The 25914-nt window shown below is 47.8% G+C and overlaps 1 protein-coding gene and 1 long non-coding RNA gene across 6 annotated transcripts; one reads left to right on the forward strand and one right to left on the reverse strand.

Annotated features, from left to right (window-relative positions):
• Positions 1 to 377: 377 nt before the first annotated feature.
• NAA60 (N-alpha-acetyltransferase 60, NatF catalytic subunit) lies at positions 378 to 25805 on the reverse strand. 5 transcript variants are annotated; one of them, XM_044979574.1, is made up of 7 exons: positions 25648 to 25805; positions 11638 to 11753; positions 10654 to 10783; positions 9767 to 9863; positions 7739 to 7973; positions 5105 to 5291; positions 378 to 4610 (listed from the first exon to the last, which is right to left on the reverse strand). In XM_044979574.1, the coding sequence occupies exons 2-6, from the start codon at positions 11745 to 11747 to the stop codon at positions 5135 to 5137; spliced, it is 729 nt and encodes a 242-aa protein (XP_044835509.1). In that variant the 5' UTR covers positions 11748 to 11753; positions 25648 to 25805; the 3' UTR covers positions 378 to 4610; positions 5105 to 5134. The 5 variants fall into 5 exon arrangements, with proteins under 5 accessions (XP_044835509.1, XP_044835507.1, XP_044835510.1 ...); XM_044979572.1 differs by lacking the exon at positions 25648 to 25805 and adding an exon at positions 25146 to 25417; XM_044979575.1 differs by lacking the exon at positions 25648 to 25805 and adding an exon at positions 18094 to 18183.
• Positions 18330 to 23821, forward strand: LOC123343952. The gene is made up of 3 exons (XR_006572411.1): positions 18330 to 19130; positions 20492 to 20650; positions 22189 to 23821. It is a non-coding gene; the product is annotated as an uncharacterized LOC123343952 (long non-coding RNA).
• Positions 25806 to 25914: the final 109 nt, after the last annotated feature.

Below are 25914 nucleotides of genomic sequence, written 5' to 3' on the forward strand. Positions count from 1 at the left end.
TGCTATGCAGAGAGCCCTGACAGTACCAGGAACAGTACCACATGCCACTGTCAATGGAAAGTAGCGCAAGTCACTTCAACCAAAATTAATAGGTGTGCAGGATTGTGCTGACCCTGGGCAGGGTCTCCCCAGCCACTTTCTAAAGGGAAATGACTGTTCCAGCAATAGGGTCACTGAAGCCTCTCAGCAATGCTGCCTGCTAGGGCTGACTGGGGCAAACCTTGTCTGTGAGGATGGCCCAGCTGTCTCATCCAGTGCTTCAAGGAGAACAGCTGCTTTTTGCCTGGCACCTGTGTTTATAGAACACACTAATGTGCTTGCCATTGGCAAGAGCAGCAGTTTAAATCCAGACTTGTAGTTGAAAGCAAGCAGGAGAATCACAAAAGAAAAAATCATTTTAATTAAAGACATTTAGAGAGAGAGGCTGACCGGGGCAGCAATATGCTCTTCAATAAATACAGGGGGCAGGAGGGTTGTGACAGGGTGATGTGTGGCTGACAAGCCTTTGCAATGAGGACAGTTCATAAAGGGGCATTGCAGGTAGGACAAGTAGCTTGGCTCTTCTGGACATACTCCATTGCTGGGGCATTGGGAGTTAGAATGGACAACAGCCACAGGTACAAAAACAGTTGGAAGAGTTCAAACCTAGGCCCACAGGAAAAAAGATTCTGTATTGTACAGCCATTTCAGAGAGAGAGAGAGAGAGAGAGTAAAGTGCAAGGAAAACAAACCCAATGCGCACTGAAGCATGTTTAGCAACTAACTCCTCAAGCACAAGTGTATACACTTTTTAAAAAATGTGCTACGTAAGGGAAAAAATACAAAACCAGTTACTGCAAATTAGGTTAAGCTGCTTTGAGAAACCACAGCCTCTCCCTCTGGAGGTGAGGAAATGGAATCTGCCAGGAGCCACTAGATCAAGGGTCATTTACATTGGTATATTCACTGTCCTAAACACTACAGTGTAGGATACATGATTGGGAGCTCAAACGGAGCATCTGGCTAAGTCTGGGAGCCTCTATACAGCATTACCAGGAACAGTTTCAAGCCTGGGCCAAAAGCAAATTGTCAACAGCTGCGCTGCCTGAGAAGATCTCACTGGCACAGAAGGGAGAGCTCAGGGGTTTTTCCACTGGGGACCCAACTCATTTACGGTGGGAAGAACCAACAGTCCCCATCTAAAAACACGTTGAGAATAAAGCCATCTGTCACACCACTGAATGGCAAGGCCTCTCCACGAAGGGTCTATAATAGGAGTTCAACCCAGTCTCTCTGAGTGCCTCTGTGGCAGCCCCACAACTGAAGGATTGTTGGTGACCTTACTGGCAGCTAGAGAACCTGTTCCTCTGTGGCACATGCTAATGCAGTAGCTGCATCCCAAACAGACTGATCACTCCCCCTTGTGGTTCCTGTGTGTAGAAGAGCAGGCTAACTCAGCCATGTGGCCCTCCGCTTCATTAGTGCACACAAAGTACAAATGCAATACTAGGACACATGCATTGGGATAGGGAAAGGGAGTGAACAAGGAGGTTCCACAGGGTAACTTTCCCTCCCCAGGAAAAGCCTATCAGTCCTAGGTTGTCCACATTTCCTCCACATCCTGCCCACAGCAGCTAGAAAGATTCCACTCAGGCCCAACCAGGAGCAGTACAAGTCTCGGCAATCAGGAGGAAGCTGCATGGCACCCACTCCTAACTACCCAGACCGCAGGTTGCCAGTGAGGGGCAGATCCAGTCTATTTCAGAGGTCTCAAGTCTCCTCACCCTCTTAGCTCCCATACCACCAACAGCACAGGTCCAACAGGGGAAGCAGGATGGCATTTCTTGGCTAGAATGCAGATGGGCACTGAAGGGAGAGGAAACCTCAGGCTGCTGTAAATCAGCCAGAGTCTGGAGACCTGGGCTGGGCAGATCAGAGGGAGGCTGCCCTTCCCATTAGCATAGGGATGTGCCCCACAAGGGCTGCAGCCCTTAACATCCCATGTGGCCCAGCACCTGAGTGCATAATGAATACTGGGTTAGAACTGCTTTACACTGATAAAATTTGCTAAAAGTTTCCACTGGATGATTAGGAAACAGTTCTTTCTCTCCTCCCCCCCTCAAAAAATACAGAGCACACTGGTATCCATACCAGGCAGGTGGGCCAGGGAAACAAGAGAAAAAACAAGGTGATGGGAGAACAAGGCTGAGAAGTTCTGCTCTGAGGTGGTGTCGGCCCAACCCAAGGAAACAGGCTTGGCTCAGAGTAGCCCTTTCTAAAACCCACTTCTAAGCAGCTTAATGGTCACCTCTGGACCAGCTACCAGCTGGATCTAAGACATTTCAGTGTCAGGAAGAGAGGACTGTCATTTTGCCCAGCCTGCTGGGTGGGCTGGCTCTGGCTGCAGAGCAGGGAGTGCACATACATTTGCAGAGATTCCATTCCTCCTGGGAAGGCAACTTCTTTGCAAGAGAAGGGCCCCCCCAGCCAAAAGACTTGACATGCACAAAAACAAAGCAGAGCTGGTGGGGGAGGGTGACTGATTCTCAGTCTGAATGGGTGAAGATCACTGCATGGCACTGTCTAGATCTCCCCTCCTCACTGGAATTTTCCCCACAAAACTGGTCACTGCCCTTTCTCTGGCAGGGGCTCTACCTGCCTCACTGCACTGAATTAGACACACAGCGATGGCTGCACAGCGCCACCACCAACCCATCCTCTAGTTCCCCCCCACCCCCCAGGCTCTCTCCCTTGAGTCATTAGCTTCCTGGGCTTGGCTCCACCCCACATGGGACAGGGTTACAGAGTGCAAGCTGCATCGGCAGCACACATTCTGTATTAAAAACAGGCTTCTCGGGGCTTCCTGAAGAGGGGGTTGCCAAGACTGTCCTTTACCTAGGATGCTAGCAGTGCCAGGCAGAGGCCTCTGACAAGATAAGACACTATTCCCACCCCACTTAGATAGCAGCTGGCATGGTAATAGCAAGGGGATAGTTATCCTCTACAGTTAGGCATTGACTTGTCTTTAGGTGACATCTGGAGAACTAATTCTTCCAGCAGATTTAAGTTACTTTAAGAGGCCAACTTTGTGCTGTAAGACCCCATCAGTCCCTGTCTCCGTAGTAACCTCCTAGTTAACTGCCACCTGCACTGCCAGCAGCAGGAGACAACACCCCAGCTTTAGTTCAAGACGTCCTCTGCCAACTCCCAGTTTCAAAGTGGGCACATGAACAGTGAGGATGGGGGTGCAGAGCCAAGGGGGCACAGCCTCCGCCAGGGGAAGAAGGAGCTTGTTGACAATTGCTGGAAGGAGGCCAGGCATTTACCCACAGTGTATGCTTTGCTCCTATTTGCTCAGTCCTAGCTGATCCCACTAGCAGAGCCGATGGGACAGCGCTATTGCAATGTCCTGCTAGCACTCGGGTGCCCCTCCTGTGGCTATGGGGTCTTTTTGCACACTAATTCAGTATGTGGGGAGGTCAATGTCTGGCAAGCTCCACATAGGGAGACAAGTGTCCTGCACAAGTCTTGTGCAAACAAAGCAAGCATTTCACTATTGATAGTAACGATGCAGCTTCCACAGGGACTTCAATACCAACCTCCTGGCACGGACCGAGCAAGGCTGCCCATCAGCGCACCCCCTCCACACCTCTCATGGCCTGCAGTCTCTAGAAACACAAGTGGGGCAGCAGCTAATTTTCTTCAAAAGCAGCGATCTGTGAACAAGTCTCATTCCTAAACAGCCTGAGGGAGGTTAACTCAGGTTCCAATAGTGACAGTGTAAGGGAATGGAGGTGGCTCACGCTTCCCTCTGGGGCTCCAACTACAGGAATAACTCTGTACATCTCCCCCACTCCTATCCTGGTGAGCTCTAGCTCAGACTCAAGGCAGAAGGATCTACACAGTATATTATATACATATATTTCACTATGAAACAGCAATTTCAATCCCTGTCTTCTACTTTAGAGCATCGTGAATCAGATGCTTCTTTTTAAGTCATGGGGTGATGACTATCTCTGGGCATCTCAGCAGCAGTTTCCTTCCTGTGAGTGGGCAGGAGTGTTACCAGCAGCAACACAGACTCAGCAGGAGCATGGGAGCCCAAGAGAAATGTGCCCCATTTCCATCTGCCCTTGGACTGAGAGGACATGGCGGGCCCACTCCAGCCCTGGCCCTCTGATGTATTGTGGGCTCTAACATGGTTGGTCAGTGCATGTTGATTGCCTTATCGTGCATTCCTGTCATTAGCTATGCTATGGCAAAGCAGATGACTACATCCTTGTCCATCTCATGTACAACTATGTGCATCTATGTGAGTACTGGCCAAAAGCAAGGAGAGAGGGAGGGGAGGTGTAAAACACAGAGATGTAATGGGAAGGGCCACTTGCCTACAGCACAGTGACACCCCTTATAAGACAGCAATGACTGTCAATCCACACAGGATTCCTTGGGACTCTGGGCCAAGAAGATGGCAAATCGGGGCTGCAGCAAGTCAAGCATATGGTCTGCCAAATCTCAGTCAATCCACAGCTGAGTGGTCAATTTTAAGAGGCTGGGTTGTTGATAGGAAGCCCGCATCACTGGAATCAGTGCAGAGCCAGATGATTCAGGAGATAAAGGGAAGAATTATCCTATTAAAAAGACAAGAGAACAGCTGTCTGAAAACCATGGAAAGGACAGGACAGACATTGTGCTTTACAGAACAAAGTGGGAGCCCCTGTGCTGAAGAGCTTACAGTCTAAGACGCTGGGGCTTTGCACATTTGAACCAGTGGGAGGAGAATGGGGAGTTTGCTATTCTGATTTCCAGACCCTGCAGAACTGGAGGGGGGTGGGGGGGGGCACACAGGCTCAAATGCTCAGGGCCCAGCTGAGCTGCCCTAAACACTCAAGGAAAGGGGTCACCTGCAGCAGGGATCCTGGAGTGCAGCGTTCCCAGAAGCTGGGCTCTAGCTGTTTCCAAGAGGCTGAATTGTACATTGAGGCACACAGTCTATGTTGCAGTGACCCTCGCTTTAGGCATCTTGCCTCATGTGCCCCAGGCGCTACGGTGGATCTGTTATGCCACTGGCTTGTTGCAATGCAGGGCTCCAGAGAGAAGGTAAACCCCATTCTCAGCTGCCTACCTCTCGCTTTGCCGACACCCTCTGACTAGGTCACGTTGTCCGGCTGTATTCAATGCCGCTCTTTGCGGAAATGCCAGACCATGGCAGCAGGCTGCGGAGGAGACTCTGGGCTTGGCGGTATATCCGGTGAGGAATGGAACATGGGCTCAGGCTGGCGAGCGTTGAGCCAATATGCTGTAGGTAGTCAGTGAGCCTCAGTTAAGGACAACAGGGACATTTACAGTGAAATGTAAGAAACAACCTAAAACACACTGTATTGACAGCAGCTTGTAGGACAGTAGTAGGCAATGAGCGCTAGGCCAGGCAAAGCAGCACTGGCCAGCTAACTGCTCAGGTGCAAAGCAGGTCTGTACCGCACAGTAAGAGTAAGACACTTTGGGAACACTCCTTACAATATGCCCAGGAAATGCTAGCTGAATAATCACTTTCATTCCACAGCACTCCAGCTGCTAGAGCCATGGCCCGTCTGGCAACAAAGACATTTTGATTGCTCAGTTACAACTAAACATTACCATCAGGGCTTTGGAGCGGAGCCCGGAGCTGGAGCAGCGGAGCTGCAGGTTTTTGCATGGAGCTCGAGCGGAGCTGGAGCACAGCTCCAAAGCCCTGGTTATCATTCAGGAGTTAGGGAAAAGGGACTGCTTTACGCTCCCCCCAGACTGACTGACCTGAAGCATATCCTATAATTTAGTTTGTCATCTGTGTTCTGTACCCACCCTGCCTCCCTGAGGAGTGTGAGAATCCCTAGAGCTGTTCAGAAGAGTGGAGTAAGATACCTTACTGAATAGCATGCTTCCAGCTGCATTTGGAGCCTAACACACCATTAGCGTTGGGAAGGTTCCATCTGCATGATCTACAATAGTTAGCAAGTTTCTGATATACCCAACAAAGGGCAGACCCTGCCTGTCTTCTCTGGACAGGAGGAGAACAGCTCACTAGCCCTTCATTTCTGAGACCAGACTTCAAGTCCCCAATCACATCAGTAGTGAAACCATTTGGAAGGCACCTGGTAGAAGCCACCACACAATGGAGCAGTCTCTGCTCAAGTGGAAACCAAGACCAGATCTGAAGATGATGCTGTAGGTTGGGATTAAGGCTTTGGATGCTAAGTGTTGCTAGCACGGCTGTGTCAGCTAGGAGCGTAGGGGGTGGGAAATCACACCCTCTAGCCAGCACAGCAATGCTGGCAAACCCCCCAGTGTAGACACCACTATGGTGACTGAAAGGTGCTTCTGTTGGTATAGCTATACCAGCTCCCCGAACAACATTAGCTATGCTGACAGAACAAGTGTTGGTTTGTACTCCATCTCCACTAGGGGGCTCTGCTGGCACAGCTAGGCCAGCAAAGCATATGTAGTATATAGGAGCCCTTAGATACATTGACAGAGGGCTTGGCTACACTGGAGAGTTGCAGCGCTGGTGCAGGCTTTACAGCGCTGCAACTTAGTAACTGTCCACACCTGCAAGGCACATCCAGTGCTGCAACTCCCTGGCTGCAGCGCTGGCTGTACACCTGGTCTGCTTGGGGTATAACGAGTGCAGCGCTGGTGATGCAGCGCTGCTCGTCAAGTGTGGCCACACACCAGTGCTGTTATTGGCCTCCAGGGTATTAGGAGATATCCCAGAATGCTTTTAACTAAATTACTCTCTTTGTTTTGTTATGATGCCTCTCTTTGTTTTGTTGTGAACTCGGGCTCCGGGAGCTGCTTATCTAAAAAACAAACACAGCTCGTTTGCTGTGAATGAGGCAGGCAGGGGGATGAATGTCTACAGCTGGTGTTTGCTTGAGGAGAGAAACAGCAGGGGGAGGGGGAGAAAGGGAGTCCGTTGGAGCAGCTGCTTATCTGGTCTGCAGGCTATTTGCAGTTAAGAGTGAATGAGGGGTCGAGGAAATGTTCAGATTTTGCAAGGCAGGGAGCTGACATACAGTCTTGGCTCCAAAAATCCACTCTCTCTCTCTCTCTCTCTCCCCCACTCTGTCACACTCCACCCCACCCCCCTCTTTTGAAAAGCATGTTGCTGCCACTTGAACGCTGGGATAGCTGCCCATAATGCACCACTCCCAACAGCGCTGCAAATGCTGCAAATGTGGCCACACTGCAGCACTGGTAGCTGTGAGTGTGGCCACACACCAGTGCTTTCCCTACACAGCTGTACGAAGACAGCTGTAACTCCCAGCGCTGTACAGCTGTAAGTGTAGCCATACCCAAAGCCATGTGGGGAGCCCGGGACTGGAATAGCAAGGGAGGAGCTGCAGGTCTTGCCTCAGGTGCAGTCAGCAGAGCTGTGCTGAGGGAGTTTTGCACAGTGCCCATCCACACCTAGTCCTAGCTAAACAGTTGTATTACCATCAGTCACCCAATGTAGAAAAGATATATATCCCTAACCTCACAAGAGACATGTACTGTTCTACTGAACAGATCCCATAGCACTCCTGAGGAAGTCAGGCATGAACATGTCAGAGACAAATCCAAATCTCCTCTGGAAAGCAAGGAATCCAGTTCAGTGAAGCCTACCCTTAAACTGGGATCAGTCAATTGCAAACAGACTTGCTTTGCAGGGTTTGTTTTAACCAGACACATGGTATTTGGGATATCTCGCTCTGCAGCTAATCAGATCCAGGGTAAAGGATATAAGATTGTCCAAGGAGGATGTCCACCATTGATGTATAGAACGTAGGTGAAGCCATCTTTGAGGACCCCTCTGATAGAATAATAATAGGGCAGGTAGTGGTGCTGTCTAAAGTCTCTATTTTCATAGAAGTTAATTGCCGTGTTGTTGGTGGTGAGGACATGCAAGTAGATGGCTTTACAGTGGTCTTGAGCAGTTGTCGATATATGATCCTTCAAGCTTTCAAGTAAGAGGGAACCTATCAAAGGAAGGAAGGAAGAACAGCATTACACAGAGCAGCAGTGCTCTTACTGGGACAGGGTGGAGAGTGCAACCAAGCCTCTGCACCAGCCATCAGTGCCTCTGAACAAAGCTCCTAGAATAAATTCCCTGTAAGCTGCACAACTGTGCAGCAGGCTGCCAAGGGCCACGCAGGCAGGCGGGGAGAGGAGCCCCTCCCCCGGCCCAGAGCTGCTGCAGCAAGAGAGGGCTGCGGGGTGTCCTCTCTCCCCACTGCAGCCCCAGGGCACCCTGCACTCCAAACCCCTCATCCCCAGCCCCACCCCAGAGCTTTCCCCAGCCACAGCCCTCACCCCCTGCACCTCAACCCTCAGCCCCACCCTCAAGCCCCCTGCCTGCCTGCCCTGGCCCCAGCCCTGCGCCACTCCAGGAAGGGCTGCGGCCCCTGGGAGAAGGGGGATGGAGGGCTCTGCATGCACTGCCCTTGCTGCCCCTCCAGGTACCTCCCCCAAAGCTCCCATTGGCCGGGGTTCCCCATTACTGGCCAATGGGAGCTGTGGGGGGCGGTGCCTGGAGGCAAGGCCAACGCACATGGAGCCCGGAGGGCCGCTTCCGAGGGCCACTTCTGAGGGGCCGGAGTTTGCCCACCTCTGGTTTATAACATGAAAGACAGGCCTTGAAGCCCAGTGACTGAGGTATTCCTTGGTCCCAACAATGGACCCCCAAATTGGGGAACCAAGAAAGTAGTAAACATTGGTTAGTGAAAGTTCCAACACTAAAACCCATACAAACAAGTAACTATAACACACAGAGTTCTTATTAAAGCAAGACAAATAGATTCCAACAACCATCATGGGCAGCAAGGAGGAACTGAGGGGGGCTGGGGCAGCTCCCCTCTTTATATCTGCATGCAGTAGCGAGTGAAAGCAGAGGAAGCTTGAGCTGTCCCAACAGATACCACTGAGGGAAAATTTTCCACCAGCTGTGCACACTCCCCAAGAGTGGAATACACACGTGCAAATCACTTGAAGAAAAGCTTTTTATCTGGCCTTGAAGCGTACATTCTGCCACATCAAAGAGGCAAGACTTCTTACTCTAGGATTTCCCCATGGCAGTGAAATTGTTGTGCTGTAGCTGGGGTTCACACTGATCACTGAACTCGCTTGACGGACACATTCTGATCCACATTATTATGCTACTTCTTGAATCCCTCTTGTTCCTCCCCCCCCTTTTTAACAGCTGGAGAAGATGTCACACATTTGCAGCCTCCGAGGCCTGTAATTCTCCCCCACAGCACAACACAGGCACAGTATGAGTTCCCCCTTCTCCCCCCACCATCAATATCAGCATGCCGTAACCCCATCCTGGAGGGAACAGCTTCATGGGCTTGAGGAGTTCTGTCTCCATAGCCATTCAGTCCATAGCAGATAAACTTGCTCGCAGTGCCAGCAGGACAGTTTATGACAGTGTTTTCAGCATGGTCAGCTATCCGTTGGGAATGGGACTGAGATCCATCTACTGTTTTCAAAGGCCACTGTACAGCCACCAGATGGAAAGGACTCTCAATCACACTGTAGATGCAACAGTGAGCTAGTGTGATGTAATCTGTATCCTATTTCCAATTCCTTGAGACATGACAAGTTCTATACAAGCTTAGTGTGCAAGCTACTCTCTGAAGTGGGCAGAGTCAAGGCATTCTTAGTTCTATAAGCTTCACCCATATACCAAACATGAGTCACAAGGGGTAAATAAACCACACAATGGATTGGTGCTCAGCAACAGACATAGAAAAGCTATTTAGAGTGTTCTTACCTATTCCATGTTTTCTAAATTCTTTCACCACTCCTAGACTTAAAATGTAAGCAACTTGAGTATCGACTGGAAAATTGGAAGCTAGAATATCTCCATCCTGAGTAGAGACATGACAAAGCATTTAGTAGGATACATGTGTATAGCACAGTGTATAATGTCAAAACAAAGCAAGCATCTATTCACAGAAGAGTTTTCTTATCCCAGGTGCCTTTATGGAGCTGTTGGAAATGGGGAGATAAACACAGCCCCCTAAATGGAGGAAAAGGAAAGAACCTATTTGGGCTGGGGGAGGGGTTTCTGCTATTTTCATATTTCTTGCCAGTTGGGGGATAGTAATCATTTAGTTCCTTTAATGTCTTCCACAGTTAACTGTTAACTAAACACTTGTTTCATGTTTAGTCGTTTACTGAAAGGTGTTAAATGTGGAACCCCACAATGCCATTTGAGTGTCCAGATCAAACGTCAGCAGTTTACCAGCTAGAATGTGCTTTTTCTGCCAACTCTGCATAAGAATGGCCATACTGGGTCAGACCAATGGTCTATCTAGCCCAGTATCCTGTCTTCAGACAGTGGTGATCCATGCCCTGTCGTCCACTCCAGCTTCTGCAAACAGACTCTAGGCTCTGAGTCAAGTTGGGATCCTCTTTCTTACACATCAATAGTAATACAAAGTTCTACAGGCCATGTTATGCCCTCAGCAACATCACAGCCTTCAAATGGGGTTTGCACAGGTGTAACCAACTGGAGCTTAGTAAAATGAACTGCTGGTGGTGCACAATAAAAGGTCTTGAAAAATTTGGTCTTTTGACAGCTCAAATGAGTAGCCAGGCAATGAGAGAAATGGGCCCCAGAGCAGGTAATCTCATCTTAGACTAGGGCTTGCCTACCTCTTTATGCACTTTTGTTCTGCTCTTTATCTCAGCTACTATCATTCCCACAATGGTGCCTCTGTAGGTGGCTCCAAGGGAAAAGAACTTCTTGTTGGAAGTGATGTCCTGATACCATGAGTCAGGGTACCTGGGGGGGAAAAAAAAAAAAGAGCAATATCCATGAATGCTTAGGGAACACACAGCATTTCAAATTGAGCCACGAGCCTGCAGTCAGGCCACCCTGTGGAATCTGGCAGGGTTACAGCATAAGCTGGGCCAGAATAAGACTTCAGTGGGAGACCGGCAACGAACACTCAGATGCTGAAGGAAGTAGTGCTGGCAGTCTAGTAGGTGGCACTCTTCTACAGGAGTCAATAGATATCCAAGCTAGGAAGCTTTGCTGATGGAGGGAATCTCTTCCGGATGGAGTTAAAACTAAGGCCTCTGCATGTAATCATTAAAGATCCCATGGCACTTTTTGTAAAGGTGTGAGTGTTAACCCAGGTGTCTGGACCACATCCAAGCTTGGCTAATTTCCTTCTATGCTATCAGTAACCCGACTGACAAGGATTTCATCATTTCTTGTGGAAACATGACTCCCACCTCCCTTCCCCCAAAAGTATTCCCTTAATGGGGGGGTGGGGGGGCACGGAAGGGGGAGAAGCAGCCCTCTCCAAGATTTCCCCCCTTTATTACAAAGCTCCTTATAAGATGCCCACAGTTCCCTTGGTGGGGGCTTTGGGATTATTTAGAAACAAGAGAGTTTATCTGTTTCTGCTGTTCATTCTCAAGATCCCCTGAATTCTGATGGACAATTGGCAGTGCTGTATAGGTGACACAGGACTGGACAGGCAGTAGTTGATAGTCAGGACTGAAGTACATCGGAATGTGGGGCAGCTGTCACAGTACCTGCCTATGCTCTCAGCTCCACACTTTCACACTAATTGTTTATAGACTGTCTCTCCGCATGCCCCCTCCACCCTCCGCAGGAGTGTAACATACTCTATTGGGAACCAGTCACCGCAGAGCTGTTTCACTACATCTATGTCATCGTGGCAGAGAAGACGCAGGTTTATGTCACTAACTGCAGTTGGGGGCACCTCCTCTGTCATTCACACCTGCAAAGGAAAAGGAAGAATATTAGGAAAGACGCACCTGAAAGCTTCAGGTTTGAGACCTGTTAGTATCTGGAAAAAAGGCAACAATGGGGCTAGGGGGAGTCTTCACTGCCAAGCAAGTCATTCTTAGGCTAATCTGAGTTCTGCATGGCACGGGGAAATAAAAATCATAATTTAAAAAAAAAAATGATTTTTTTTCATTTAAATTACAAGTTTTTCTTTTAAAAATAATCTGTTTAAAATTAAATCTGACGTTAGTACAAAATATGTTAAATAAAAAAAATAAATATGCTGAATCCATGAGCCTCCACCAAAAAAGCTTTGGGTTAAAGGCTGCTTTTCTACATAAAGCCAGAATTAGGGGGGAAATGTTCAAATTTGGAGGTCATGCTTTATAACTATGGCACAATAAGTCATGTACTATATTAGGAGCTTGAGCCTGTGGGAGATCCAGGCCCGTGCTACTGGATGCAAGAGACGTGCAAAGTCATCACAGGCATTGAGACCTGGCCTCTAACTCCAGGAGACACCATCTTTGTATCTCATCAGGATCATCCGCTGAGCCCACCTGGGTGATCTCACATTCCTATGTTACAGCTTCTCTGTACCTGAGCTGTGATTGGCTCAGTTCTCAAATATTAGTATTTATGATTCCACTCATCATGGATACTTACTCTAGTTATGGTGTACCCTCCTAAATGGCAAAAAAAAATATGTATCAAATCCAGTGTAAAGGCTCTATTTAATTGTAAATTAACAGGTTTTAACAATTCTGAACCAATAAGAAGCACTTTTCTTTAGAAAATAAAGGAGGTACAAATGGAAATATTGATTTGAATCATCAGTTTTAATCAAAAAGTTTCCACTTGGTGATTTAAATTAGGATTTAACTGACTGATGTAAATCAATCCACCCAGGAGGGAATATTTAAATACAAACCTTGACACCACCATCTCTTCCCACCCCAGAATCAGTGTAATTATAGCAAAACTATAAATGAAAGTTTTCTCTGACAATATTGTCAAATGTATTTAAGTACTAGGGAATAAAGCAGTCAATAGGTGGCAGAGCAAACATGCACATTGGTATGCATGAAGGAAGCACAGAGCCAGGTTGCTAGTCAGAACAAGCGTTCTCTACAAGATGCCAAGTGGCCTAGAGCAGTGGCTTTCAAACTGCGGGTCGTGACCCAGTACTTGGTCGTGGAATGTAAGGCACTGGGTAGCAGCAGCTCTGGTCAGCACCACTGACCGGGCCATTAGAAGTCCCGTCGGCGGTGCTGCCAGACTAAGGCAGGCTAATCCCTACCTGTTCTGACACCGCGCTGTGCCCCAGAAGCAGCCAGCAGCATGTCTGGCTCCTAGGCGGGGAGGAGGCCACGGGGCTCTGCGTGCTGCCCTCACCCCAAACACCAGCTGCACACAGGACAGGGGAGGGTGCCTGCAGGCAAGAGCCGTGTGGAGCCGCTTGTGCATCTCTGCCTAGGAGCCAGACCTGCTGCTGGCCGCTTCCGGGGCACAGCGCAGTTCGCGGTGCCAGGACAGGCAGAAAGCCTGCCTTAACACCCCCACTGCGTCACTGACCGGGAGCCACCCAAGGTAACTCCATGCCCCAACCCCATTCCCCAACCCCCTGAGCCCCCCCAAAACCACTCATTCTCAGCCCCACCCCAGAGCCTGCACTGCCAGCCCAGAGCCCTGACCCTCTCCTGCACCTCAACCCCCTACCCCAGGCCAGATCCCCCTCCCATACCCCTGAACCCCTCATTCCTGGTCCCACCCTGCAGCCCTCACTCCTGCACCTCAACCCTCTGCCCCAGCCTTGAGCCCCTCCCACACCCAAACCCCTCATCCCCAGCTCCCCGGGCCATAGGTATCCATTTTCTTCAACTGGGTTGCCAGAAAAAAAAAGTTTGAAAACCACTGGCCTACAGTAGTACACATGTTATGCGGAGCCAGAGCAACAAGAAGTGAATGAACAGCAACTGTTTAATCTGAATCCCCACAAGCCATCTTTAGTTATCAGTATCTCTATTGGTCCCTCCCCTCTCCAGGATCCTATAGCTTCAGAGTTTTTTCCTATTACAGCAGCTCTTAGATGATCTGTGGAGCTCTCGGTCACAATCATGAAGCATTTCTTAGGACTTCAAGCAATGCCTTCTACTAGTTGTAATCCAATTCAGGACTCTCAAGATTTCTTGTTTGATGAATACTCAAAACCAGACGGCTCCCTCTTTTTGTCTGGTGCTTCTCTGGGTCAAATTCAAGTGATCAAATATCAGAACAGCAAAACTGCAAGGGAAAGCAGTGAAGGACATAATGGGGGCTGCAGGCACCCTGCAAAAATCCTAGGGTATATCTACACTTGCAGAGTTTTAGCACTGTAAGTTTCACAGGTGAAAATACAGTGTTGGTTTGTGTACTCCCTTAATTCCTCAGGCATCAGAATGTTTACATTAGCAGCACTTCCACCCTGGATGAGAACAGCTGTCTAGGACAGCTATCCCACTGTGCAGCTCTCTCCAGTTTTAGGATGAGTCTTGTGTGAAGGGGGCGGAGGTGATGGGGGGGGCATCCTGGGTCCCTGCACAGCCTTCTCTCCCCAAACACTGATCAACTCCAGTAGCTCAGCATTGCTCCAAGCAGGGAATCATTTGCTCCGGGGAGCAGGCCTTGTCACCTGGTCATAAAAAGTGAGTATTTGCCAAGAAAACAGGAAAGGGATTTTCAAAGTTCCCGAGGCTTTATAGGGGGAAGGGATGGATGTCTGTTTACCTGATGAGTTTCACTTCACAAAGTCATTGACAAATGTAGACGCTCCCATGGTTTTTGGGCCAAAAAAGGGACTTTTTCTGCTTTAAATGGCAAGTGTAGACATGCCCCTAGAGACAAACAGATGCACAAAAGAAAAGGAAGTACCCAAGCAGCCACACATCACATTGCTGTAAATTTATTTTCATCTGATCTCTCTAATTCTGTCCTAGTGACTCAAATTGCCCTCAGGAAGGCATAGAGCTGGAGGGGAGTGGTGGTGTCTCCCAAAGAATCTCTGTCAAGACATGGTCTATAGCAGGGGTCTCAAACACGCAGCCTGCCAAGTGGCCCCCGCCCGCCCCCGCCTACCTCCAGGCAAGGGGTGGGCAAACTACACCCATGGGATTGCCCTCCTAGAGCCCCACGCCGCTCCCTGAAGCAGCTGGCATCACGTCCCTGCGACCAGGGGAGAAGCAGAGGGCTCCATCAGTGTGTTGCCCTGGCTTCCAGGCACCGCCCCCCCCCGCAGCTCCCATTGGCTGGGAACGGGGCATCACGGCCAATGGAAGCTTCGGGGGAGGTACCTGGAGGCGCAGCAAGCAGCATGCAGAGCCCTGCGTCCTCCCTCCCCCAGGGGCCGCAGGGACATGGTTCCAGCTACTTCCCGGAGTGGAGCGGGGACCAGGGCCAGAAGCCTGCCCTAGCCCCACTGTGCACCGCTGTCACCCTGGAGCCCAAAGCCCTCCTGCACCCCGCCCCCCAACTCCCTGCTCTGAGCCCCCTGCTGTATCCCACACCCCATCTGCACCCTGAGCCCCCTGCCTGTACCCCAACCCCCTGCTGCACCTCAACTCCCTATCCTGAACTCCCACCACACCCCTCATGCACCCTCTGGGGGCAGGGAGGGGGCGGAGTTGGGGTGGAGACTTCAGGAAAAGGGTTGGAATGGGGCAGGGAAGGGGTGAAGTGGGGGCAGAGCCGGGGGCAGCGAGGGGGTGTGTGTCAGTGATATGGCCCTCGGGCCAATGAACTAGCCTTCATGTGGCCCTCATGGTCATTTGAGTTTGAGACCCCTGGTCTATAGCTACAGCATAAAATAGTCTGAGAAACCCTGTCCTATGAACTTGGATGTTTCATGAGTGGGGCACTCACAGAACTATGGCATGCACAGATACAGAATGAGCAATGAGACAGGATGCAGACACTCAAGCCTCTGATTGCAGTCACTCCACCCATCCATCAGATGTCACCCCATTAACTTGTTTGAGCCCAGTGATAGTGTAAAGACCAAAGACCCCAACTGCAAGACAGAAGTCCTTTTCCTTTTGTCTCGTGGCTTTGATTGGTTACAGGTACATTACCACAGGTAATGGTATAGAGAAAAAGGTTATCTTTAGAAAGTATAGTTAAGTATAGGATTAGAATAAGGTGCCCCAGAGACAAAGCATCCCGGAGTCTATATTTTGCTTTGCTGGAAATAGAATGACTACCATTAACCTCCTTGTATTGGGCTGGTCCACAGCACATGGTAGTTTAGTAACAAGGAGACAGACAACAAAACCAACGAATACTAAGAATCAGGAAAATTACTGATCCATCTGTAACACTGTGGGAAACCCGAGAGGATCATGCTCTCACGTTCATAGATTTTAATGCCATAGGCGACCACTGGATAATCTAGTCTGACCTACCACCGGGGTTCCCAAACTTGGTTTGTGGCTTGTTCAGGGTAAACCCCTGGCAGGCTGCGAGATGCTTTGCTTACCTGAGTGTCTGCAGGGATGGCCGCTCGCAGCTCCCAATGGCCACGGTTCGCCATTCCTGGCCAATGGGAGCTGTGGGAAGCTGTGCGGTGGACGCTCAGGTAAATAAAGCGTCTTGTGGCCCGCCAGGGGCTTACACCGAACAAGCCATGAACCAAGTTTGGGAACCCCTGACTTAACATTATTCTGATATTATCCCACTGAGGGAATCCCCAAAGCAGAAGGCTATGTCTGTGCTTCCCCAGCTGGGCCAGCAAGAGCATACACATGATCCCACCATCTGGTATGTTTCTCTAAATGAAGAGGTGCTTGTCTCACAGCCCTATGCACAGAATGGGTACAGCCAGAGCAGAAACACAAAGTGTCCCCAACCGTGGCTCTTCCACAAATTGGAAGGTTCATCTCTTTGGCAAAGAGGAGAATACATGGTCCAGAGTCCATTCATCCTTGATGCATTTGCTAAGAGGGGGCTAATTCAAGTGTGGTTTTTGTAATGTAGATATCTGTTCGATCGGAAGCGGAGAGAGGCCAAAAAATCATTTCACACAGGCCACTGAGCAATCTTGGTCAGTTATACTGCCGCAGGAGGTGTGGTTACCAACTCTGACAATTTTACTGTGAATTTCAAAATATTTGGTGTTTTTCTTAAAGACTCAGCTCCCAGGTTCATATAACCAAAAATCTCCACATCTTTCAAAAAAGCTTCTAGCCCTCATATTTAGAGAAAAGCCAGGAACATGAATAGAGTACAACCTAAATGCTCAGAAATCAGAAGGCCAAAGGGAAAAAAATTCCATTTTTTTTTAAACCAAAGATTTTAAACCCAGTTTTCTAATTTTTGGAGGGCTAACTCGTGATTTTTGAATGGTTGGGGTTGGTGATACCGAAAAGAACAGTGTGTGAAAGCAAGTGCATAATCCCCTACTGTTGAAGAGGGGGCTCTGCCCAATTTACAGATGCTCCAGTAAACCTCTGATCCTAGTACTCTGAGATGGAAGAGATTCAATTCCAGCCCATGCTGTGATTGTGCAGGGTGTGCGATTTAAAACACTGTCATGATTACAAAATCACTTCAGTTACATAGAGCTCTCTACGGCTGTCAAAGAGAAGCAAGCAACTGCAGCAATGATTTGGGTTTGAGCTGCTCTGACAGCACATTCAGTGCTGACCAATCCTCCAGGGAGCTGGGAACAACATGTTCCTTGAGGTCCTTGGGAACAATTTTGGAGAAAACATTTTTAAAAGTTGTGGCTGTAGCAAAGCATGCATTCAATTCAACTCCCTGCTGAAGAGCCACTGAAGCTATCCAAAAATAACAGCTACAATCGCAATGTAGAATATTTCCATGCAAGACCAGAAGATTCCCAGGATACCTGGTCCTTGGAATACAGTGAAAACCCTGAGAAAGGGATACAGTTACCGATACTAATGAGAACAACTGTCAGCCATGACCCTGGCATTCTTCCACTGCACTTCTGCAGTCCACAGGCATGTTTCTGGAAGAGTACTTGGGAACAGATGACCATACATCATTCTTCCAATAATATGGGGCTGCTGTGGCCTAGCAGACTGAGCACCACGCTGGGAACTAGATCAGCCATTGGCTCATTGTGTGACCCTGAACAAGCCACACCACCTCTCTGAGCCTCAGATACCCCAAAATACAACAGGGATAAATGTATTTTCCTATCCTTTAAAACACTTTGAGATCCAAGGATGGCAAGCACTATACCAAACTACTGAGTATTATTATTAGTGTTTTCTGCAGTTCTCACTTTTAAGAATAAAACTTTGCTAACCCTTCCCCCACCCAGAAAAGCTTACAACAGTCCTGGGGCAGTGTTTCCCAAATGGTGGCTCCATCAGTAGGTCACAGGAAGGGTCTTGGGTTGCCTGTCACTGCCCCTCCCATCACGCCCTGTGCATACCCCAGAAGTGCCCTCCTCTTCCCCCCCTCCCCCCCGGCAGGGGCAAGAGGGGCAGTTTGACCTGGGCCCTCACACTGAGCGGCATTGTGACATGGTGCACGGGGTTGCAATGCCATCCAGGTTTGGCCCAGCTACTGCTCCATTATTCAGTCCCATACTTCAAGAGGGCAGTTGAAATTAAAAACATCACATTTAAACAGATGAGAAACTACTTTTATGCAGCCTATATTTAACATCTCTCAGGATATTAAAGGAAATAACTTAGTAAGTTTCACATATGAGCAAGAACAGCATAGCAATGATACCAGCTAGACTACCAACTACAAGAGCCATCAAATCCTCAGACTTCAGCAGATTACCAGCTGGAACAGCATTGTATTCACAGACAGACACTTTGAAGGGTTTTACATCTACCTCCCATATTGCTATTATGATAGAAAGGACACTTGACTAGAAGGATCATTGGTCCTTTCTAGTCTGGCAGATCCTGTGCATTCTGAAAGATGACAACCTAACATGTCTCTGAGCCAAGATACCAAAGGTAAAAGAGATTAAGCTAAAGCCAGCATGGACATACTCATCCAGTTACATTATTTCACAACATTCAGCAGCAGTCTCCAGCGGAAATACTGTACAGTATTTGTATTTTATTACTACACCTTCTGGTTTGTGCTCTGTTTGCGTAATTGTTCCCTGTGTATCTTGCCTCCTGGGAACTCCTGAAGCCAAGTTTAGTCTGGTCTGTCTGTATGTAACCCTCAAGCTCCTTCTACAGCAGCTGGGAAGGGTTTCAGTGTTCTCCAAGGACATGTAACTGGAGAGAAAAACAACTGTTTCCACTGGTGATGGGTCTGGAAATTCATAGGAAAGTATACTCAAGAAGAGCTACTGCCAACAAGGGAGAGAAACAAATGGATCAAGTTACCAGGAGAGGTAACTAAAGAAAAGCATGCCAGTAGGATTTTGTTTTCTTCCAGATTAAATTTAAAAAGTATTAAGAACCAATCCCTGTGGAACCCTAATACACCCGCTCAATGATGATTCCCCATTTACAATTGCATTTTGAGACCTATCAGTTAGCCAGGTTTTAATCCATTTAATGTGTGTCATGTTATTTTATATTGTTCTAGGTTTTTTTGGTTTTGTTTTTTTAATTAAAATGTCATGCAGTACCAAGTCAAACACCTTATAGAAGTCCACCTATATTATGTCAATATTACCACCTTTATCAACCAAATTTGTAATCTCATTGAAAAAGACAAGTTAGTTTGATAGGATCTGTTTTTCATAACTGCATGTTACTTGGCGGTACATTACCCTCCTTTAATTCTTTATTAATAGAGTTCTATATCAGCCCCTACATTATCTTGCCCAGGATCAGATTGACAGGCCAATAATTATCTGGTCATCCCATTTACTGGCACATTAGCTTTCTTCTAGTGTTTGGACCTTCCCCAGTGTGTCAAGGCTTATGTGCGGGGAGAGGAAGGAAAAGAGGAACCAACACCACCAACAGTCCAACAAGCTCCTAAACCAGTTTGGATGCAAGTTATCCAGACATGACAATTTTAAAATGTCTAACTTTAGTAGCAGTTTAATATCTTCCTGAGATACTAGTGGAATGGAACAAGTACTGTGATGTCATTAGACATTTCCCCTCTTCCCCAATTCAGAACAGAGATATTTATTGAACATTTTGTCCTTTTCTCATTATTGATAATTCTACCATTTCCATCTAGTAACGGACCAGTACCATTGTTAGGATTTTTTTGTTCCTAAATTTTTTGTCCTTAACTGTGCCAGCCACAGATTTCTCCTTATGCCCCTTTGCTTCCCATATTAATTTTCTATAATTCCTAGCTTCTGATTTATATTCATTACTCTCAACTTCCCTTTTCACCAACATTTTTTGTTGCATGTCTGGATCATGCAGTTATGCATTTGAAAAAGACAATTGTTTTCCTTCCCCTTATACCTTTGGGCAATGGCACTGACCTAAATTTTAGTGGAAGGGGCTTAATAATTCCCCTAAGCCTACAGATGTCAGAAGGAGGATACAACATGTTATGGTGCCATTGAATTTTAAACAGTGCAGAAAAGCTGTGAAAAATACAGGAAGGGAAAGATCATGTGAATCTAAACTAATTTTATGCCTCCCCCTTCAGTGATATAAAAAGTTTAGCAAAATAACTCTGGTTTTAGGAAGCAGATTTTTGTCGCATCAATGTGCATTAGTTATAAGGGAACCCACCAAATATTTATTTATTTATATTTTAAATTCAACTGTCTAACAGGAATCAATTGCAGCTGGAGGGGGTTTCCTGAAGACAAGGAGACGGTGGCAATTTGCATCAGCAGCAGCGGAGAGGAAGGGAGCATAGCAGCAAGGGAGGGTCAGGAGATGGAGGAGAAGCATACAAGCCAACAAAGAAGCAGGAGCACAGGGATCCTATGTAAGCACAACTCCCTGATCTGAACTATGCTGCTGCACCGAATATCCTTACTATAGCAATGGAAGGGGGTTTTCCCTCACTGAAATAAATCCACCTCACCAAGAAGTCCTCCATTGACTTAGCTGCATCTACAGTGGAGAGTTAGGTCAACCTAACTATAACACACAGGGTGTGAAATTTTTCACACCCCTGACCAATGTAGCTAAGTTTTAGGTGTAGACCAGGCCTAACAACATTGGAAAAGTGGAACAGAGGTAACAGTGGAAGGAAATGAGGGTGGATAAAAGGGTAAAGAACAACTAGATTTCTTCAGGTTAGTGGATCCTATAATTTAGGGAATGTTATCCTGATTTTCTCATGATCCAGCCATTCTGTTCTTATGGACAGTTGAATCAGTCAGTGCTACAAGTCATTCTTTAGTTGTGGAGGGTGCCAGACTTGAGAATTACTGTGGATCTTCATTACTGGGCATAGCTGCTCTGGATGGGGAACATAACTGTTTAGCTGTTACCACTCAAGAAAGATCTTGGAGTCACTGTGGATAGTTCTCTGAAAATACCCGCTTGATGTGCAGTGAATGTCAAAGAAGTGAACAGAACCTTAGGAACCATTAGCAAAAGTATAGATAATAAGACAGTAAATATCATAATGCCACTATATAAATCCACAGTATGCCCACACCTTGAATACTGCATGCCATTCTGGTGGTCCCCATCTCAAAAGAGATATATTAGAAATAGAAAAGATACAGAGAAGGGCAACAAAAATGATTACTGGTATGGAGATAAAAAGACTGGGACTGTTCAGTCTGGAAAGGACAACACTAAAGGGGGATATGATAGAGATCTATACAATCAAGAATGGTGTAGAGCAGGGGGTCAGCAACCTACCGCAAGCAAGCCGATTTTGAGTGGCACGCTGCCGCAGTCCCGGCACCCGGCCCCCTCTTGCGGGGGCAGTAGGCGTAAGCTTGGTCCTGCGGCAGCCAAGCTTCTCCCCTCCCCCGCTTCTTCCCCCAGCATGGTGCTTTCCTGCCCCTCCCCCTCTCCTTCCCTGTGCCAATCAGCTGATGGCCCTAGCGAGGGGGAGGGGGAAGAGCTGCAGCGTGCACACAGCTGGTAGAGGCGGCAGAGAAGAGGTAGGGACGGGACAAGACGCGGCTTTGGGGAAGGGGGGTGGAACAGGGCATATCCCTTCAGAGCAGGGGGCTGGGAGCACCCCTACGAGCCGAGCACCCCAGCCCTCTGCCCTGACCCTCTCCCCCACCCCCCCCCCCAACACACAAACGCAGCCCGCAGTTTGCAGTCCCCTGGTTCTATAGGCAGAAGATCCTGGAATACACAGGTATGTGCATTCCAAGCCTTGGAAAACACTGTGCATGGACCTTCCATCACACCAATGGACTGCATTCCAATGAAGGACAAGGCTCCCTGAAGTAATTTTCCAGTTCGTTTTCTACTGCATTCTCTCTCATTGGTAAAATCTTCACCTAAAAGCATCACTACAGCACTCTTCTCAGTTTCACGCATTTTTTTCAGCACTGGCTCTATCGGCTCATCCAGTTCAGCCATGGCACTTGGAGGTTCTTCTATTTCTAACATCAATGCAAGTTGCAGAAGCTTTGATTTAGCAGCCATCTGGACAATCAGCGATAGAAACTGCATGTGTTTATGATGTGGATCTAACAAGGAGGCAATAAGTGCAGGTTTGGCAGTTATGGCAGGATCATTGGGTTTCATGTGATGCTCCAGAGAGTGACAAACAGCAGCCTTGAAATCAGTGACTTTTCCATTTTCAACGGGAGTGTCGCTTCTGAGGGGAGTTTGGATAAGACTGACTGTTCAGCAGACCTGGCAGTTGTAGCGCATTTTAAAGTGGAAAATAGCAATAAGATATCCTCTACTAATTACCAGTGCTCATCTTGCAGCTGAAGTGTTCAGGTATCAGATTGTTTTGTTACAGGGCTATCTGAAAGCACAGCTGTTATGCCTACCTTTGCTCACTGAGTCATATACTGAACATGCCACAATGAATTCGAGTGAGTTTTACATGACTGAATCAGACAGTGTCACTTACCCTGAAGCTGTGTTTGTTTTCTTTCCAGAGCTTTTGCAGCCACAGTGCTGTGGTGGCAGTGTGCAAGTAGTCTACTTGCAGCTGCAACAGCACGATCCACGCTACTTGAAGAAAACTCATGATTTATGGTTAGCTGCAATGTAACATACCTCCGTGTGTTGGCGAGCATAATGTTGCTTGCATTATTGTGTATACACGCCAAGACACAGCCTGCCAGACCCTATCTTTCCACTGTAGCATTTAATTTTTCAGCATGGTTTTCCACTACATGTCATTCTGCCATACTTTTAGTTTGTAGAACCGCAGATTGAATCTCCCAATTTTCCATATAATAGCAAATGACAGTCATGTAGCTTTCTGTAGTGAATGCTGTCCAGTAGTCAGTGGTGAAAGCTACTTTAATGGCATTTTCCAATTTTTCCTGGACAGACTTCACACAGTCCTCATAGCACTTCTCTAGTCACAAGGTTATAGTCTGTCTCACAGGCACACAGTATTCAGATTCTACCAAACTTATCAATGCACAAAAACCTGTATCCTCGATGACACTTACAGGCAGCATATCTGTAGTGATCATGTTGCACAACAACTCAGTTTTTCGTCATGTTGTGTGTTACATTTTCTTGAACTGCCAGAAACAAACACTGTCAGTGTTGTTTGATTTTTGCCTTCTTTTTCACATGAACAGAGGGATGTTTCAGCTTCAGCATTGCTCCAGTTCTGTTTGCATACTTCAGCTCTATCTTACACAGTTTACATTTAACTGCACTGTCTGTTATTTTTGTGAAATGATTCCAGGCATTACTGCTTTTTGATTGCTCCATCTTCACTATGGAAAAGTAGTCACCAAAAATCACAATAACCTACATGATGCTGTTTGAAGGTTTAACACTACCAAAGTGTTATACCAGTTCCATAGCAATGGTCCTAACAATGCAGAACCTAGTTCCACATACACTTTGAAATGGTATTGCTGCAGCGTTTCTAATGTGTGCATTAGGTATTACAATGTCATGACATTATTTTACCAATCTGTTTTAAACGTTTACTGAATACACTAACAGTAAGACTGATGCTTATCGGTTAACCATTTAATATTTTACATCCCTAGTCCTAGTCTGTTGTAGCATTGCTGTGAACCATTAAAAAAAAATGCAGCAATGTACCCCAGGTGGCTGCATTTCAGTAGAGGGTGAAAATTCTTGCATATATGTATAGATACATACAGAACAAAAAACACACCTGTGTATTTACCATATTAAAATACAATCATACTAAAAAAACAGAACAAATGCGGCGGAGGAATCTACTCCAGCCACAAATCCCAGGCTCAGCAATGTCTGAAAAATTGTAAAATGCTAGGAGATCCTTCAACTGAAAGACAATGGACAAAATAAAACTGCTTCACCTCAATATGGGGGGGGGTGAGCCCTTCAGAATGAGAATATACCTTAAAACTTGTAGGTGTTGCCTGCCTAATCTAATTTTAAAAGCAAGCTCTCCCTTCACAATATTATAGGTAAAATAAAGTTGCACCTTATAGCAGCTACCAAAGTATAGCCTGGTAGTCTAGAGCAGCAAACAGCACTTCCAACCACGAATCAGTGTTTAAAAGTGACTATGCAGGAAACAGTAGGAAATGCTTAATTTAAAATCAGTTCCATCCTCTTTGCCTAGATAGTTAGCCATGAGACAAGGTGTAATTCCCTTTAAAACTTGATTTATAGAACTTTTCTGTTTCTCACACTAAAGTTTATATTAGACAATGAGGATTTAAGTTGTCACACTCATTCCAGATAGGTTTCAGTGGTAGCCGTGTTAGTCTGTGTCAGCAAAACAAAAAACAAAAGAAGAGTCCTTGTGGCACCTTACAAACTAACAAATTTATTTGAGCATAAGCATTCATTTCATACCAAATAGCGAATCAACTATGAAACTGAACCATAGTAAGTAAAAAAACCACATCCACTATTACAAACATTAAGTAAACACACCCCTCTAGGGCAGGGAAGTAGTATTACTATCAAGTTTACAAATGAGGCAAGGCACAAAGAAATTAGCTTGATTTTCTAAGGAACTGGACCACTGCAGTCCATGGGAGCTGCACGTGTTCAGCACCTCTGAAAATTGGGCCCAAAGTGACTTGCACGGGGCTACATAATGACTCAGTGACCGAGTTAGGATTACAACTCAGGCATTTCTGTCTCAAACCACTACAGACCTGACCCACACTCATCAGCCCAAATCTTTCCATTAACTCTAGATTCCAAGATACTTGTATCACAGCAACAAGCGTCCCAGACTAGGCTAAAAAAAGCTTACAAATTACAGCAATAAGATCCATGAAATGGTGACACCAGAGGAGGAATGAATTCCAGGAAGTGTGTGATCCTTGAATTCTCCGCATCAGACCACTGACCTGATACAATCTAGACGAACAGAGCTGCCTGACAGGGGACTCTGCCGGGAATCAAGAAATCCCAGTGCCGGCACTGAAGACATGGGGCTGTTTCACGAGACATGATTCGGAAGTCGCTTCCTTTACCTCTTCCCACAGCACAAGAGGAACATTTGGAACCAAAACTAAGGGCGTGTCCACACGGCGTCACTCTCCCCGACCAGGAGCCTGGCACTACAAGACGCGAGCTCGGCCAGGGAGAGCTCCGTGTGCGGACAAACCACTACGCGCTTGGAAGCGGCGCCACGAGACGCCGGCGGAGGCTCCGGGCCGCTCCTTGCCCCGCAGGGCCGGGGGACGCGCGGCTGCGGCTGGCTCCCGCGCTCTCCGGGCGGGGCGGGGCGCGGCGGTTCCGCGGGGGCACGGACTCGGGGCGGGCCAGAGGCTCCGGACCTCAGGCTCGCTGAGGCAGGGCCGAGCCTGGCGGTCCCCGCGGCCGGGGCTCCAGCGCCGCGTCACTCACCTCGGGCGGGGGGGCGGGTGCCTCGGCCTGCGGCGGGAACGCGGCGGCGGCGTCACTCAGCACATTCCGCGCCTGCGGGGCCGCCCCTGAGGAACCAGCAGGAGCCGCGGCCACAGGCCCAGACGCCTCCTCCTGGCGACCCCGCAGCAAGCCACCGCCCCATAGGCTCCCCGGCCCCACGTGACAGCTGGACCGCCGTCTCAGCCGGAACTCTGTTTGCGCATGCGCGCCAGCTGATTCTCAGGCCGGGGGTCCGGCCCGTGCTGT

This window comes from Mauremys mutica, chromosome 11, assembly GCF_020497125.1.
Source record: "Mauremys mutica isolate MM-2020 ecotype Southern chromosome 11, ASM2049712v1, whole genome shotgun sequence".
In the NCBI taxonomy this organism is placed as follows: Eukaryota; Metazoa; Chordata; order Testudines; family Geoemydidae; genus Mauremys; species Mauremys mutica.